Below are 18,662 nucleotides of genomic sequence, written 5' to 3'. Positions count from 1 at the left end.
TACAAAATGGACGCGTAGAAGCGACCCAAGAAAACACTTCGAGTAAAAAAAATATGTCTTGGCAACAAAAAAAATATTAGCAATGCCGGGGCTTGAACACAGGCTATTAGCGTCAAAACCCGCAATTCATTAGTAGCTTTAGAGAGAGAGAGAGGGAGAGATAGATAGATAGATAGATAGATAGATAGAGAGAGAGAGAGAGAGAGAGAGAGAGAGAGAGAGAGAGAGAGAGAGAGAAAATAAACATTTAGAAATGTGTAAAAATAATACGAGTGTCCCAAGCGAAGAAGTAGACAGCCTTGTGTGCGTGCCGGAGCTCAAGTCACAAGGTCCTTGTTCCAGTGACGTTAACAAGAAGGGCCTTGCAAGTACCTATGTGGGAACGAAATATCGCGCTGCAGGGTCGTTCGTTTTTCTGTCTTCCAGCTGCAACCAGAGCGCCGCATACGTTTTAGCCTTGGCAAATCCCTTTTTGTGGTCACAGTCCAAACTATTCAAGGTCATCATCACCATCCCCACGCTCCTGCCTTGCTCCCCGCCGCGTGATTGAATAACCTGGACACCTAGATGCACCCTCACTAGCGCCATCTACTGGTTCGCCTGGAGCACTTTTTCTATTCTATTGAATAACTTTAACAGGCTTCCCTGTGCCGCCTGAGCCACCCACGGGTAGAGTCGTGGGTTTTTACGCTAACGGCGTGAGGTCGAGCCCCACTAATATAATTATTTTTCGTAAGACCGACGATTTTTTTTTTCTGCAACATCTTCTGTTTGGTCAATTGTACGCGCTTTTGTCAAAAAAAGGACAGTTTCGTATCTATCAGGTTGGTTTAGCTTACCAACACGCTATTAGTTGTGCGATTCTTACAGTATGACGCGAAAAAGAGGTGAACGTGGGGCGCATCCAGGCGGCAGGGTTGTCAAATGAGCTTTCCGGCCAATCAAATGCCACGATCGAGCTCATTGTCATCCCGCCGTAGTTGTTCGCCATGTTGTCCTCGTGCCCCTCCGGTACCTCCGGCAGCTGTTCCGGGAGCCGCCGAGCGCGGCCGTTCTATCCCGGCGTCCCGGGGCCGCTTGCCCACAATTATTCGCCCACAGAATCGAAATTGGCCATGCCGCTGTCCATGTGGCAGGTGCTCGTGCTGGTCGCGTTCTTCCTCTACCTGCTCTACTACTTCGCGTGCGTGGTGCGGAAGCCGCGGTTCATCTGCAGTGCGACGAATATGCGCGCTTTCCTCAGCCTCAACCTCGCGCCGCTACTCGAGGAGTGCTTCTGGCCACCCATCTGGTGCATTGCACCCAACATGCAGTGCCTCGTCAGCATGGCCCTCAAGGTGACCGTCTGGGACACGCAATTTGGTAGCGTAGCGGTGCCTAAAATGCTGAAACGGTTTTTATGTTGCTGCTTTCCATCTCCAGCACTTCTCCCTCTGGTATACCGTGTATCTGCCGTAAGAGCATATACCAAAATGTACTTGATTTCCCTAAACCTCTCCCAAGCTGCCTCTCATTAGCTCGTGGCGTATAGCAGGCTTGCTCTTTTAGTCAGCTGTTTTTGTACGTAGTGTCTCTAAATGGACCAACTTTTCTGTTGCGGGCTCACTGCAGATGTGCAGACCTCTACTGCCGTACCACCGCCAAGTTCTGCTGCTCGCGGACGGCGGGACGGTGGCGCTGGAGTGGCTCAACGAAGGACTGCCTCCACCCGTGGTTCTCTTCTTGACAGGCTTGACAAGCGACAGCCAGGCTTACTACATCCGCAGCCTCGTCCCCGTGGTTTCCCGGCTACACTGCCCCTGCGTGGTGCTCAACAACAGGGGACAGGGAGGGCTGCCACTCGCCAACCACAAGCTCGTCTCTGGACTGAGCACCGGCGACCTCGCCGAAGTACGTACTCACGCTTCTTCGCCGGGACTGGTCAGTATTGTCTCTAGGTTCGGATGTAGGATGACATCTCGGGTGTAAAAGGTTGTGATGTACCTGTATAGGGGAATGAATCCTGTGCCGTTAGCCAGTTACAAAAGGGTTTGATGCCCAGCCTTTGCTGGTGAATATCAAAATAAGCTTGACTGACACCCAGTTAGAGCGTAGAATTGGCAGCAAAACAAAACAATCGACAACAGAACCGCTGGTCAACATTTAAGCAGGGTGTAATTTTAATCGAAGCAAACCCAAATGACCCCAAACATGCGCGACAACAACAGCAGAAAAGTACAAAGTTCACAACTCCCTAGAACTAGGGAGAATGCACATACGCTGCAAATAGCTGCGAGAGAAGATTGCGAAAGTCCTTGATAGACACCCCCTACAGCTACGAATGTTTCCTCGAAACGCGCAAACATGGAATCTCTCTACCACATTATCGTATAATGCTCAAACACCCCTACCCAACCGCCACTCCCCAACATTACCACACAGCATTGGGTGCAGTTGCTGGCCAGCTCCGACCCCTCTACCCAACGCATGCTGGTGGAGAGGGCGACGGGATCGGGTCACCTCCAAGGCATCTTGGACTGAGGACGCTTCTCACGGGGCGGGTGCCCTAATATCGCGCTTGCCGTCTGACTAAAGTTTATTCAATCAATCAATCGAAACGCATTCTGTTTTCTACTATGTTGTGGAATACGAATATTACGGGAGCTGCTCAGCACTTTCCAAGGATGTGAAGAAGAAAGTCTAGTTGGACCTTCTGTGGACCTGCTCTTGAACTTTCTGTTGAAGTTTTCGGCCGCACCCGTCTCCACCTGACCGGCCCCTGGGGCAGCAGCCACCGAACCGAAACTCGTTCCACTAGGTAGCCATCGCCAGAAGCTTCCTCCTTTCCACCCCTATTGGTATACCTTCATCTTCAAGGTGGCTCATATTGCACGTGGCGAAGCGGCCTACCCTCTTTGGGCACTGGTGGTTCACTTTTCCAGCACGCGCTACCTCTTTCTTTCTTGGAGCGCTCTTCCCACCCTCCTCCTGCACTGCTGTTTCCGTTTCCCGGCACGCAATCCCCGGCTCGCCCTCGCTCTGACCACAACCCTTTCTTCGCCGCCAATTTCCTTACCCCACAACGCGCTTGCGTGGAACATGCACGTGTAATTAAGGCTTCCGCCTTAAAGGGACAGAAACGGATTTTAACACAAAAGTATTTTATGCCAGGATCCACCAAGATCTGACTGACGTCATATCCGTCACGGAAATGACATTTCCAGGAGGAGGAATAAACTTTTATTCTGCACACCACGATGTGCTCAGCCTCCCAAGTCCAGGAGGCCGCGAGTCCGAGCTGCGTCCAGAGCTCGTTGCACCAGGACTTGCTGTCGCTCTGGTGCTGAGCTGGTCAGCTCGGACTCCCACTGCTCAGGGTTGGGAGATGGGTTGGGGTTAGGGTGGTGAGGACAAGAGAAAACAAGGTGGTAAGTCGTGAGAGGTATGTTACAGTGCGGGAAGTTGTAGGGGAAAAGGGACGGCGAGATGTGGTGTAGGATGGGGTGATTTCAAAATGTTTCAGTTTGCAGGCGGCGGTAAAGGGTGGCGTGGTGTGTTGGGAGGGAGGGGCGGGGCGGGGGGTATATTTTTTTGTGTGTGCCTGTGGAACAGAAGGTGGAATCAAGGGCAGGGAGTCTACAGTGGTGGGAGGGTAGCACCCGGTGTCGGTCCTTGAAGTTGGGAGTGCCCGGTAGTGCAGATCGCGGGCTGCGGCATGAGCCGCTTCATTCCCAACCAGGCCAGCATGGCCAGAAGTCCACACAATGGTCACTTCTAGGTCCGGAAGCAGGCAGCGTAGCATGGGTAAGGCTTGCTGTGGGGCGAGACCGGCCTGGTAAAGGCGGCAGGCTTGCTGTGAATCGCTAATGATGGTGAGATAAGGCTGATTTCGATGTGTAGTAATGGCATGGGTGATGGCCAGGGCTTCAGCTTCGGGTGTAGGCATATTTCGGTAAGTTGCCGCAGTAAGGGTGTTGCCAGAAGTGTCCAGGGTGACAAGCGTAGCCGGAGAATTGGGGGAGGAATGCGCAGCACCAGTGTAACGGGTCTGCGGGTAATTGCCGTAACGCGTCTTGAGGTGGCGTACTCGAGCTTCTCTTCGCGCCCGGTGCCAGAAAAATTTCCACTGACGCGGCTGCGCCAGGATTCGAGCCGGGATCTCCGTCGCGGCAACGGGAGGTGCCTTACGCTTTACCCACTGCGCTATGAGCTGAAGCAGACAGCTGTATGAACGTGCCGTATATCCTTCCTATAACATCCTCCATTTAGATGGGGCTACCGTCTAAGAGAGGTGAAGCGAAGTGGTGCATCACGATTCTAATGAGTGCCGACAGTTGGCGCTAGCTGAGCTCATCGCAACGCAACCGCCTGCCGTACACTTCACGGAGAACGAACGCGGTGGTCGCACATTTGCCTAAGCGACACGCCAGCAGGTCTTCGCTCGCCAAGCGCACCCACATGACAGCCCCGCAAATCATGCTCTTTCACTGCAGCGGACCGTGAGTTACCAAACGATTCGCTGGCAACCCGTTCGGTTTCGTTCGCATGGTTTGCGAGCGCTTGTGGTTTCATTCGGGTTTACGCAGCGTGTTGGAAGGAATGCTTGCCCGGCACCACGCGCATGACGTCAAGGGCATGGCGCGAGGCGCGGGGCGGGAGAGCTTTATTCTTTTTGCAGTGCGGTACACGTGCGAGTGCAGGAGAGTGTCCCACATCCTCCCCTCTCTTAAAGGTCACGGTTCAAACCGCGATGGCGGAATTATGCACCGGCCACTCTTGCTGTGAGTATGGTCACTGCTTGTGCACAAGGGGTTACGCGGGACTGTCTCTTGTTGCTGCAACTCGTTGGCACGCTGAGGCATTGCGACCAGGTGAGTTCTGTTGTGGCGAACAGATCAATAACCCCATACGTCAGTATCGGGGTCCAAGTCCGGAAGGTCTCGTGCCCCATGCCGGATGTCGAAGTGGCGCTGTTGCCTTTTCTTGCGTTCAGCCTCGTATGCCCCCAGCCCGTCTGTGTCCGGGAGGCAGGGGACTAGGCTGTCCGCAGAAGCTGGCAAAGTAGTGCGGAGTCTCCTACCCATTAGGAGCTCAGCGGGAGAGTACCCGTTCTTGAGCGGGCTCGTCCTGTACGCCAAAAGCGTTTTGTAGGCATCGCCCGTCTTCTCGAGGGAGCCCTTGATCACTTTTACGGCAGCTTCCGCGAGCCCGTTGCTTTGAGGGTACCGGGGACTCGATGGCACGTGTTTAAAACCGTATTCTTTGGCGAAGGCTGCAAAAGGTGAGTCAGGTGTCCTTGAAAATAATAGACCGTTGTCACTGACGACCACTTCGGGGATTCCATGCCTTGCAAAAATTGACTTGCAGTGAGTTACCACTGCCATCGCAGTCACGGTCGTGAGTTTGGCCAACTCGGGATACCCCGAGTAGCAGTCGGTGACGATTAGCCACCATGCTCCTCAAATGAAGTCGACGCCGACTCGCTGCCAAGGCGTGTCGGGAAATTCTGTCGGCTGCAGCGGCATCTTCCGGTTAGGCCTGTGCTGGAGGCAGGTCCGGCAGGAATTGACAAGATTCTCGATGTCGGTGTCAATCGTGGGCCACCAGACATCATTTCTTGCTCTCGTACGGCACTTGTCGATGCCGAAATGGCCTTCGTGCAGTACGCGGAGAGCTGACTCCTGTAGCTTTTTGGGCACGACTATCTGAAAGCCCGTCGACTTCGGTGATGCTGTCCTTATGCAGCCAGAATTCCTTAAGGTTTTGTTTGAGGTCGCAACGGCTCGGTCAACCCTTCTGCGTGAATGCATGGAGCTGGCGGCAAAGTTCGTCGAGTTGTTGCTACCGTTTCAATTCGTCTAAGGAAGGTGGTGAAACTGGGACCGTAGATAACAGCTGACTCATGTGTCCTTCAATCTCTCTCTCGAGCTCATTCGTCTTTCCGTGGCTTACGGGATACCTCGATAGGGCATCAGCTGCGGTCAGTTCTTTGCCGGGGACGTAAACGACATCGTATGCGTAACGATTAAGCGCATCCACATCCTCTGTAGACGAGGCGTTAAGTCGTCGATGGGTTTTGAGCCAAAAAGCGCAACATTGTGGTCGGTCTCAAGGCAAAACTTCATCCCGAAGACGTAGTCATGGAACTTCTCGCATGCCCAGACGAGAGAGAGACCTTCCTTTTCAATCTGAGGGTATCGACGTTCTGTTTCCGTAAGTACTCGAGAGGCGATAACAGCGAATTGGTTGTTCTCTTGCTTTTGGCGCAATACGGCGCCGAGACCGTAGGACGACGCATCCGCTGTGATCTTTGTCGGCCTGTCGTTGCTGTACACGGCTAGAACTGGGCTTGATGAGAGCAGTTTCTTCCATTTGCCGAATGCATCCTCTTGTGCGGCCTCCCAGACGAACTCCTGCTTTGAAGACAGCATGCTGGATAGGGGCTGGAGAAGTTCGGCCATGTTCGGTACGAAACGACCGTGGTAAGTCGCCATGCCCAGTAGCCGTCGAAGTTCAACCTTGGAAGTTGGCCCAGGCATTTCTGTGATGGATTTGAGTTTTCCCTCATCAGGTCGAACATGGTTATTCTCGATGACGTGCCCTAAGTACGAGATTTTCGTGACACCAAACTGACATTTTTCCTTGTTTAGCGCGACACCGACGCGTCGAATCCGCTCGAGAGTACTTCGGAGTCGTTCATCGTGTTCCTGCTTGGCCGAACCCCAGATGAGAATGTCGTCCATGTGACAGGCCACCCTATCGAGGCCTTGCAGAATGTCACTCATGCGTCGTTGGAAGTGTTCAGGAGCAGAGCAGGTGCCGAACGGTAGACGATTGAAGAAAAAACGACCAAAGGGCGTTATAAAGGTCGTGATCAATTTGCTTCTCTCAGTCAACGGGATCTGCCAAAAACCAGAGGTTGCGTCGATTTTCGAGAACCTTTCGGCTCCCCGAAGCATGCCAAGGTCGTGCTTAACAGCTGGGATCGAATGCCACTCGCGGAGTACAGACTTGTTTAGTTCAGTGTAGTCTACACAAATGCGGAGTGCCCCCGAAGGCTTGAGTACGACGACCATTGGCGCGCACCATGCTGTGGGTTGCGTGACAGGAGTAATTACGCCAACTTTCTTCATTCGTTGTAGCTCTGCCCTGGTTTTTTCGTAGAGGGGAAGTGGTACCCGTCGTAAAGACGTCAGGGCAAACGGAGTTGCGTCAGGTTGGAGCACGGTGTCATACTCCTGTTGCAGCTTTCCGAGCTTTTGGAAGACGTCGGGAGAGTCCCTTCGACGTTTAAATCCAAAACAGTGTTCACAGACGGGAACAAACCAAGGTTGGTGATGGCTGGTTTGCCAAGTAGGGCTGTGCGCAGACCAGATAAGATGTAGACGTTTTCCACGCTTTCTCGGCCGTTGAGCTTGAAATGAAGCCTTACCAGTCCCGAGATGCGCAGAGTCTTTCCATCTGGTTCCTGAAGCCTCCGGTCGGGGGAAGTCAGAACGACGTGCTTGAAGAGCTGTCGGAATTGTCGCTCCGGGATAACAGTCTCGTCCGCTTCCGTGTGGATTTTGAAGACCAGGGTCTGTGACTCGACGAGGGGAGAGACTTCCCACTTGGATGAAGCCGTCGTCGGCATGAGGCCCACGAAACCTGGCTCCTGCTCGATGTTCCGAAGAGCATTTGCTGAGCGACAGACGGTTGAGAAATGGCCCTTTTCCCCGCACTTCTGGCAGACGCAGTCTTTGGCAGGACAGATGGCCCTCGCGTGATGCTCTTTGCCACACCAGCCGCATGATTTCTTGAAGCCCCTCGGGTGGTGTGTGGTTGGGGGTGGCGTTGCAACTTGGTCTTTAGCGGGTCTACTCCGCCGTACTTTCAGAGCGTCGAAGTTGACTGCTTCCTTTGGCGTGCCCGATAAGAGTTCTGCCTGCTGCTGTTGGACTGCTTCATTCTGACGAGCGATGGTTAAAGCCTTCATTAGGTCTAGGCTGGGGTCAAGCTGCAGAGTTTGCGACAGTTTATGGTTCTTGAGACCCACGACTAGTCTGTCACGAATTAACTCTTCGCGGAGCTCCCCGTAGTTACAAGAATCTGCTAGTGCATGTAGGGCTGTTGCGAAATCTTCGACTGACTCACCATCCAGTTGGACTGGGGTGTTGAATTTCGCCCGCTCGTAGATGATGCTTCGCCGAGGTATGAAGTAGTCCTCGAAGCCCTTAAGCACTGCGTCGAAGTTCTACTCGTCAGTGGTCAGCCTGAAGGTATTAAAGATGTCCTCTGCCTGGGGTCCCATGAGGTAGACCAGTGCATCCCCCTGGCATTCTTTGGGTCGATCGCTGAGCCCTGAAGCAGCCGGGTAGCGGAGGAAACGTCTCTTCCATTGGGGCCAGTCTGACGGTGAGAAGGTGAACGGGTCAGATGCCGTGATCTGGAACGAGGCAGCGGTGCCGTTCTTGTTGGCCATCGAGGATGAGTCGCTCGCGAAGGTCGCAGGCAGGTCTGTAGTCGAGGGAAGGCCCGTAGACGAGGCAGAAGCGGCTTCAGAACGAGGGTTGGTCGGGTGTGCTGACGTGTCGTTCAGGCGGAGAGCAGCAGTCAGCACATCCCGTTTCTGACACCATGTTGGAAGGAATGCTTGCCCGGCACCACGCGCATGACGTCAAGGGCATGGCGCGAGGCGTGGGGCGGGAGAGCTTTATTCTCTTTGCAGTACGGTGCACGTGCGAGTGCACGTGCGAGTGCGCCCACACAGCGCTCCGGCGCGTGCTATCCAGTGTTAATGTTGATGCATCTGACGGTGTGATACCGAGGAAATATAAATAGCGATGTGCAAGTTGATATCGATGCAGAATGAACATTCAACTGATCCTGTGAAGGCCCATTTTACTTTCGTGTTTTGCCGTCCTATGAAAGCGAGATCAACCACATTTTTTTCTGAAGTGCATGCCCTCTAGTTCATATGAAAGCCAGCGTTTTATATAGGGGGTAGCCACGAGGAATTTATGAACAAATTGGCGGAAACAATTTTAATTTGGCACTAAACTTAAGTCTGAAAAGTGGCGTTATGTAGTGTCGAAACGTGACACTATAACAGTACGTGTCCCGGTTGCGTGACGGGCAAGCTTTGCAGCTAATAAAACGTTTATTCACTTATGCAAAACCTTTTAGCACAAATATTTGCATAAGTTTAGATTGTTATCTTTTGTTTGCAATTTAAAAGAGCGCCGCAAAACCTTAATCGCGTACAACGAACAGCTCAGTTTCGGTTTCGGAAGCCTGGATTGCCTGTTGGCGTTGCGGCTGTTTATAACGCGAGAAAAGAATTTGCAATGCTTGATTGAAAAAAAAATGCATAAAACAATAAGAAAGCCTGCAATTTATTCTTTTTTAGCAGGAGAAAAGTTTTTAAACACCGCTTGTCATTTCGCATGCATACAAAAGTATGTTGTCGCACTGCTCCATAGAGCTAATTGTTGTCAGCATTAATTACGGCCGGACACGTACGGCTCATACATCTAAAAACTCTTATTTAAAAAGCTCTAGGGCGCTATAAGCAAAAGCGTTTCGGGTGAAGGTGTTGTAAGTGATTCCCTTTCATTTGGGATAGAGAACATAAAGTCGACAAAAATCCGTTGCCTGTCCTTTTAAAAGAGGGCGTTCGCAGAATGTTGGCGCGTTGATCTTGGTGATGCACCGGAAATTCAGTACAATTTTCTTGGTGTGGAGCTATAGTTTTCTAAGCCTAACCGACGTCCATATGTCTGTTACAGGCGTTAACCAGGCTAACTGAGAAGCACAGCGGAACATTGAAACACCATTGAATCCTTGATTGATCCCGCGGGGCCTTGGGCAGCGGGTTGACCTCCGCAGCGGAGACATTCGGGGGATTTACGTTCTTTCGTGCAGTTCTGCTTTCCGGGAAGGGTCAGTGCCCCATGGTGTTCAGCTGGCTTCGGCTAACGGAAAGAGGAGGAATTGGCGCGCCGTTGGAGTAGGTGGGGCTTTGTTATCCCTGCGCTAAGCGCTGGCAACGTCTCCGGCACTCCTCTGATTTCGATTGTTCCGCCCTGGACGTACTTTCGGTAATGTCGGCTAACGTAGTGTGCAAGTGAATGAAATTCGGAGTAATGATAGGGACGTCTTAGCGTCCAACCTTCATTTCACTGTTTTGGGGGAACGTTTGGTAAAGCTAGAGTTACAGCTATTTTCTGCTGAGCATTCACAGTAAGGGTGGCTTTACGAAAAGCCGTTTTTGTCTCCCCATGTTTTTTACGGACAGGAACAATCCACAAAAACTTAGCCATGAACAGCTTCGCAGTAAAAATGCAGGAGTGGCAAGCTTGGTTGGGGGTGGAAGGAGGGGGTGACGATCGCCTCTTGTATTCACGGCTGCATCTTAGTGGAACCAGCACTAACCTGCACGTTAAAAGGCTGCAGATGGTTTTAAGTGCGAATGCACTTCTTAAGCGACCCTGAACCTGCGTCCACCGGCGATGTCCGCATAGCATACCCACGTGGGGGATTGGCCAGGAATCTCCTCGTCTTCCTTGGCAACGGGGGGAGATGGGCGCGCGCTGCCTGTCCGCTGACATGGCACATACCCACGTGGGGGATTGGCCAGGAATCGGGCGTGTACCCACGTGGGGGATTGGCCAGGAATCGGGCGTGAGAAGGGCTAATGCACCCGATTAAAGGAGTACTGACACGAAATTTCAAAGCTGAGATCCGCTCTAGCAATCAAGTACAACGACAACACAAATAGGTGTCTGTGAATAAATGCATCTTTCTTTCTTTGTAGTTGTGTGTGTGTGTGTGTGATCTCTCTTTCGCGAACATTACCGAACCGCGCAAATTCAACTCGTGCATTCGCACTTTCACATTCTTCCCCTCGGGGAAATGCGGGGAATTTTTTTGGGGTGAAGTTAAGATGGCTCTCAACGAAGCTCCTGAACAACCAACCGTTAACCGTTTCCAATTAATGCTTACCCAACCTGTATACACCGAAGAGCTGCTTGGCCAAATGTGTGCGTGAGCCAGCCATTAATGACATATTTTGCTATGCTTTGACCCTGTGGCTTGCCCCTTGTGTACGTTCGGCAGGTGGTGGCGGCCATTCGGGAACGGTACCCCGAGGGCTGCGAGCTGGTCGTTGTGGGCTGCTCGCTGGGCGGCGTCCTGCTGAGCCACTACCTGATCCAGACGGGCGACGCGGCGCAGATCGACGCGGGTATCTCCATCTCGGCACCCTTCGACCTGCTCTCCAGCTACGAAAACCTCATGAACTGCTCCACGAATTTCCTCGTCAACGCCTACCTCGCCCACACGATGCTCGACGTTGTCCGCAAGAACCCAGCCGCCTTCGATTCTAGCGTGAGTGCAACTTGAGTGGGCTCTTTCGAAGACCACACATTGTCTTGAAAGTTTTACAGCGAAGCTGTTAGCGCCTTGGTCATCAGCATTTTTTTTTTTGCCGTCATGTGTCTTAACTTGAAAATGGGAAGGTCTGATTCACAGGTTTTACTTTGTGTGTTATCATCGCGATAGCAGCTACTATAGGCTCATTGTGGAATTTTCCGCGGGGCTCTAAACGACCGCAGAAGCCGTGCTCACCAGGTGTCCGCGGAAAGGCGTCATCACTGACACTGACAACCGCGCCAACATTGCGTGACTGAACAAAAAAAAATAGTGGCTAGACTTTTAAAAGCCATTGAAGGCCTGAATTACGAGCAGAAACGAAGTAAAATGTGTCCAAATGAGAAATTAAACGCTGAAACAGCTTCTAAATACATAAATTTTTAAAATTACTTTTCAAATTTCTAGGGTCCCAGTGGTCGCCGCCAGCTCTCTTTATCAAACGATGGAGGTAACCCCATTACGGACTAAAATTGAAAAAAATTGGCCCGAACGTTAACGCTACCCTTTTAAAAGAAATGAGGGGCCCACACCGTGAGGAGAAACTAACTACAATGTGCTATAATTAAAAATTAAGCGCAGTTAAACAGCATCTCACTGCACAAACTTACAAATTACTTTTCCAATTTCCCGCGGCTCGGTTGTCTTTGCAGCCTGTCTTTGGGAAGTGATCGATTGGACGCCGCGCCACCAAGCGTCAGAGAAAAACCAAAACGCCTGGCACTGTCGCTACGCTACAGAATAAACACTTTTCATTCTTACGCCGATGCCTTTTCGCTTACACTAACCACGCTTACAAAAAGGGATTTTGAGTTTCAATTGAGTTCCCAATGAGCTTCAATTGAGTCAATAGAAGTCTAATTCGAACTCAAGGGCTCTTGAGGTTCGTCATCAGGAAGTCAAAAGGATTTGTATTGAGAAAACGCAACACAAAACTTAATGACACCAGTCTATTAACACTCTTTCGAGAACCCATTGACAAAACTCATCAGGCTGAAACATATACCTATGAAGGGCTGTTTTTTGTCAGCGCTGCCCACTGTATCTCCAGAATCCTATAATAATACTACTATAGTTCATACCACAAGCTAACTGCAGCACTGTGGAGGCTACATTGTTATCAATAGCGCGCCCACTGAGGGCGCCTAATTCGCCGTGAAGGGGATCCTGAAAGGACACTCCCTTCTCCCCTCTCAGTAAGTGGCACCGCAAGGCCCCGGCGCCTTTTGTCGCTTCCTTCGCGGTGAGTTAGGCGCCCTGAGGGGGACAACAATGTAGCCTCCACAGTGCTGCAGCTAGCTTGTGGTATGAACTATAGGTTACTTTTATGCTCTTTTATTCTACGTTCAAATTTCTAATGGGTCCAGTCAATAACAAGTCAACAAGTTTTTATAGAAAAAACTAAACAGACATTTAAAAGACTTCGTTTAATTAAAACTCAATAGAGTTTCTACTGATAAAACTCATTAAGGTAATCCAGTAGCCTTTACCAGCAGCATCTTTGTACAAATATTAATTATACCTTGCTAAATGGAGAAATAAATTACATTCGACAATTTTTTTAACGCATTTCCTCAACATCTGCCGCAGCATGGCTTGCACCAGAAATAATGGAACAAATAAACATTGACAAAAATATAGTGGCTCATCTCTACTGGCTCTAGAATCCTGCGGAATCGGGCCCCTGCAGCAGCAGGTGATTTTCTTTTTATACAAAAAAAAAAAAAACCGGTCGCGTGGGTGATACCTTACGACGCATTTACAGAAGGGGTGAGCAATCTCCACCACAGCTAAGTGTCAGCTTTGGCGCGACTTAGCGGCAGTAGAGATATTCGAAGACAGTCTTTCGAAAAAGTTGGAGCGGGAGCATGCATATCTTGGCCGGGAAAAAAACGGGAAGGCTGGAAGATGGGGGTCCTACACGTATCTCGGCTCCCAGTATTGGAAAAAAAATCACTGCCCCCTACACCTTTTCAAACATATAATGCTATGATATACGTTGTGTTCCGGAGGGGGGGGGGGGGGGGGGGGGTAGATTTAATAAAGTGATTTCATCTGCTGGATTTATAAAACGCATATGTGCCGTCGCACCCTAGTGCGACGATTCAGTGTTCTCTGGGAAGGCATTCTACTAACAGCGCTGTTTTGCAGAAATGTCTACTTACCTCACAAACCCAAGCGCTACAAAAGTATTCCACTGACGAAAGTACGCCTATAAATGCTCAGAAAAAAAAAGCAAAACTTTGGTGTAAACCACTATACGTGGAAAAAAAAAAGAACATCAATGAAATTTTTCTATACAGCGGTATTCGAAAACAAGACTTCAAATCAAGGCGACACAAGCTTGGCCTCATCATCGTTCGCTCGTGAACTTCAATGGAAGTCCAGTTATCCCTCGCATACCCCGCCGTGGTGGCTCAGTGGCCAAGCTGTTGAGCTGCTACACCCACAGCCACACGCTTTCACGCCAACATATTTCTAGACAGCCTCTGTTTATCCTGTGCCGCGGCGATTAAAAACAACGCGGCCAGTCTCACTGCCTCAGTTCACCTTCAGTGCTTGGAGAGCACAAATGCTCAATGGAGCAGCGGCGTTCCACAACGGTCCCTATCACGACGAAGTAACGCTGTCACCTAAAACATCGTAAGATGTAAGCGTTCATATCCCCTGCAACCTTCTTATGATGCACACGCGACATGGAACGCGTCGCGGACGATATGTTGTTGTTGTTGTTGTTCCTCTTCTAGTGGCACATACCCACGTGGGGGATTGGCCAAGAGACGGGGTGGCTTTTTAGGGCTAAAACGCCCACCTCATAGACCTAAATAATCAGCCTGTAGGAATTGGGGAAACGGTTACCGAATTATATAATAGATTTAGAGAAGAATCAGTGCATGATGCCATTTTTGGGAGAAAAGGCTAAAAAATTTTGACCGGGTTAGCAGGACATGCGTCTGGTCTCTGATATGTACGCGTGAATGGCCGCAATAATCCCTCCATGACAAAACCCCAGGGATGTGGCTCCAAACGAAAGGAGCACAGGCATCGACATAGGAAGGTCAATGCGTTGAATTGGTGCGGCTAGATACCGTTTCGGAATGAAAGAAAAACCGCGGCAGTACAGGAAAAAGTGTGCGATATGCATTGTAAGCGCGCGCTGAGAGTTGCTGTTTTGTGGCTGCCATCCGGGTGTTCGCCCCGCTGCGGATAGGCCATGTGCACGCAAAGTTTCGGATGCCGAGAAGCAGCGTGAATACGAGGAGTCGCGAGCGGAAAAGGAACGGCGATATTACCGGCGGCGGCGTGCTACCCAAAGTGGTGAACTTTGTTCAAGGACAAACCCGATGGATCTTGTCGGTGAATCCATCACGTTCTACCACACAGTAACCACAAACCGATTACCACAACCATTGTCAGAAAGTACGAAGGCATTTTACTTCCCCAGCAGCAGGTGTCTTCCTACGGATTTTAGAGACGATCGCATTTGTATGGCGTCCCAGTGCAAAGTTAACCAAGGACAGTAGTGCTCCTATACTACTGGCATTTACCTCTCATTGTAAATATATTGTGTACAAAACGTCTGGATTTTAGGATTCAAACGAAACATGAACTCCGCTGTTGGGTTATTCTGGAAGGTGTGCAATGATGCACACCTTCAAAAAAAAAAATGACCACTGAAATATTAAAGAGAAGCTTTAGCGTTCGCGCTCATGGCGTCTGTAACTCAAAAACGGGTGAAGTAAAAAAAAAAAAAACACGCTTCCCGTAGCGGGAATCGAACCTGGGTCCCCCCATTTATGAAACCGGCGTCTATCCGATGCCCCCTTTCAACATGGCCGAAGCGGTTTGGATTTGGAGAGGGGCGCATGGACGCGCGAAATTAGACAAACATCCTGCACCCCACCGTGTAAAGACGACGATGACCTGTCAGGAGAACGCTTCGCGTATACAACGCCGCCATTAGACACCGGGGGGCCTGATTTTATGCCATGTTCTCGACAAAAGATTTAATTATAAATATAATTTGTACGTGAAATTATTGAAAATTATATCCGCCTGGCAGTTGCACAAACAATCTCTTTCCCACGTGTAACTCATTTTCTGCACAAATTGGCCGCGTATCTGCTCCTTTCGTTGCAAATGTCGCTGCGAGACGATAGTCGACTGGCGCCTCTGGCAAGTAAATGCCTCCCTTCTCTTCCCCGCTCACCTCTCATGCTGTTCCTCTCCAGTCTCGCCCCTTCCAAGATAACACGATACAGGTTTGCTCAAGTCAATTTAAATTTACTGCGTTTCGCGGCTCCAAGTCGGGTGTCCCGATGCCAGAGCTGTCGTGCGGCGGAAACGCCCGTGAATCGAGGCACCCGACTACAACGTTTATCACTCTATGACGTTTATAGAACCACGTTGCCCTACTTCACGAGCTTTCCAAGCGGAACGCGAAACCTATCTAGTGGAACCATTCGTTGCTGTTGCCATTTGATTTTTTTTAACTCCGCCAGGTAACGCGGGCAACAGCAGGCGGTGGTTCTTGCAGTAATGTAGTATTTTATTTGCTATCGCAAAAAGCAGGCATCCGTAAAATTTTTAATAAAGGAACACTGCAAATATCACTCATTTATTGATTTTCTGCCTTATATTTGTGTAGTGTCTTGTTCTTGTTCAACAATGTTGACAAGTATGAACATTAACACCGTACTTAGACGTTTATATTTCGCTGTGAGTATATAAGACTATTGCGCAACAATTATGTTGCTTTGGCCGGCTGGCTGAATCGAGTGGCAGACAGACGCACATACAGACAGGCCAAAATTTTCCCGTTCAAGTAGACCAAGCAAGACTATCGTCTTTAATAAACTGTTTTGAAAAACGCATTAAGTGGATAGACATCGATGAGCGACAGTAAGCAACCACGCTGACGTGTCCGCTGATCTGTCACCGGCGAATCTAAAGTTTACATATTTGAGAAACTTCGCAGGGTGCCAAGCACGCACTAATATTCTCGGGTGTGGCTTGCAAACACTCCTTTCACCTGCGAAAACTGATTGAAGAAAGAATGTTAATGCATAATAAATGTACGAATTAACTTCGCTATTGACGGGAAAATAGCCTCAATAAATTACCACACCGCAAGTTTGTTTCAGCAATCGTTCTAGAAAAACATCTTCAGCCCTACTCTCCAAACCGTTCAGTAACGGGGTTTCCTTCTTGCCTTCTGTCGAACTCACTAGGCAGACGTCTTGCCGCATAGGTTTGCGGAAATCGTGGTAGACTAAGTCGTCCCTTTAAAGCAGCACTGTTCATGTCGGCATAAAACAACGCGACGAGTCAGCGTTGAGATGCGACGCAATGGCGGTTGCAGTATGTAGTCAGCGTGTTACGTTTCATTTTTCTGCAGTCTCCTGGTTTCTGCCGGCGGCAGGGAAGGCTGTTCACTTGGGCGTGTCTTCGCAGGGCTTTGTGACCTCCGACCGCTTGCTCCAGTGCCGCACCCTCTACGACTTCGACAACTGCTACACGGCCCCACTGTACGGCTTCCCAAGTGTACTGGACTACTATGTGGGCGCCAGCCTTGTGGTGAGACTTCACGCGTGCCTAGACTTGTTCGAGCTGCCTGAATCTTTTATATTAGTGTGATAAACACAACACAAAGAAGCGCGACGGGACAAGCTCTTTGTCCCGTCGTGCTTCCTCTGTGTCGTTGTGTTTGTCGCGCTGTATTTTTGGGAATAAATATGCACCAACCTGACCAACGATGTGTTTGGCTGAATTAATAGATGACCAAGGGCGCATAGTTGGGGCACCTCGAGATGCTGGACCCGAGAACAAAGAACCGTACATTGGAACTTTTCGCTTGCATTTCTGATGGAAGAGCATTTCCCGAATGACGTCCGAAATTGATGCGGAGTACTCTAATGAGTACTCCGCACCTCTTTCGTCTTGCGCAAAAGCAAGCTACCTCCCGTCTACTTCTAGGACACTGTTATATAATCATCTATCTTCACTGCAAGTAAATGGAGACGCGACACGGACAAATCATGTCGCTAGTCTGTTTCTCACTTTCTCTGCTATTTCATTCATTTTCTAGCGTATACCGCAGACATGTACTATCACCAACCACAGGTTTTGCGGGCGAGCACTCTTTGCCATGCTTGAACTGCTGCAGGGCAGGCTGTCGACGATTCGGCGGCCGCTGCTGTTCCTGGTGGCGGATGACGACGTGTTTGGATCCCCGGAGACGCTGCCTGCGGCGGAGATCGAGGGCTCTCCCTGGCTCTCGGCAGTGGTAACGCCTCGGGGTGGCCATCTCGGCTTCATCGACGGCTGGCTGTGGCCGTTGTCGCCCTCGTACGCCGAGCGTCTGACCCTTGCCTTTGTGCGCGGCCTTCTGGATATCGTCCGGGGTCCACCGGGACCGCTGGGTCTGAAGAGCCTCGCGGACCTTGGAGGCAGCTCTGAGATCGGCGCAGAGCGTGTCGCCAAGCAGGAGGACCGTGCCGTTATCGAGACGTCCAATCAGGGCGTTCTCTTGCGGCGCACTACCGGCATATCATAAGTGTATACTAGCCAGAATACCCTCGATGACGACTGGAGCAAATTGACGCGCATCGATGCAAGCTCGAAGCACGCGGATGTTCGGCAGACCTTGGTTGAACTAAGGGAAAATTAGATGTCAGTATCGACGTGCTATGCTTGCATCTAAATGCCGTCATTGCTCAGCCCAAGCGACGCGGAACGAGTGGCTTAAGATTTAAACCTCGCGCTGCAACTATAATTTGCCCAATATTCTTTCATTATCATACAGCGAAATTTCGATATGACGTTGTTCGAGTTTACAAGTTTCCGTGACTGCACGGACAAATTTCGGCCGCCCCACGTTGCATTTTTTCCTTTTTCAATATAACAAAATTATCTGTTTAATTTCCGACTTCTTGTTTTCATGTTGTTTTCGGCCTCCACCTCTTCAGCGGCACATTCAGTGGTGCTGAATGTGCCGAAGTATATTGCGTATAAGCATGCGGCGTAAAAGTATACAAAGTACAGAATGTTGCGACGATAATTGGAACACTTTAAAAAAATTTTCCTAGGCGAACCGCCGCCCTGTTGGCGCTCAAACTTGCCCCGAAGGTCGCATTTTGTGGTCTATTTTGTTTGACACCGGGAACAACGATGGTACTTAGCTGTGTATTCTGAAAATAAATAAAAACGATTTTCGCCTATGGGAAAATGGCGGCTGATTTTGACGTGCGAGCCAGCGCAAGTTGATGTTGGAA

The 18,662-nt window shown here is 50.3% G+C and overlaps 1 protein-coding gene across 1 annotated transcript; it reads left to right on the top strand.

The window, feature by feature from the left end:
• Positions 1-1,115: 1,115 nt before the first annotated feature.
• On the top strand, positions 1,116-18,352 carry LOC144168596 (protein ABHD1-like). The gene is made up of 5 exons (XM_077697546.1): positions 1,116-1,337; positions 1,612-1,890; positions 11,077-11,346; positions 16,843-16,965; positions 17,555-18,352. The coding sequence occupies exons 1-5, from the start codon at positions 1,116-1,118 to the stop codon at positions 17,942-17,944; spliced, it is 1,284 nt and encodes a 427-aa protein (XP_077553672.1). The 3' UTR covers positions 17,945-18,352.
• Positions 18,353-18,662: the final 310 nt, after the last annotated feature.

Source organism: Haemaphysalis longicornis, unplaced genomic scaffold, assembly GCF_048455015.1.
Source record: "Haemaphysalis longicornis isolate Haplotype H1 unplaced genomic scaffold, Haemaphysalis longicornis Haplotype H1 scaffold_2, whole genome shotgun sequence".
NCBI classification, from domain to species: Eukaryota; Metazoa; Arthropoda; class Arachnida; order Ixodida; family Ixodidae; genus Haemaphysalis; species Haemaphysalis longicornis.
This window is presented reverse-complemented; position numbering and strand designations above follow the sequence as displayed.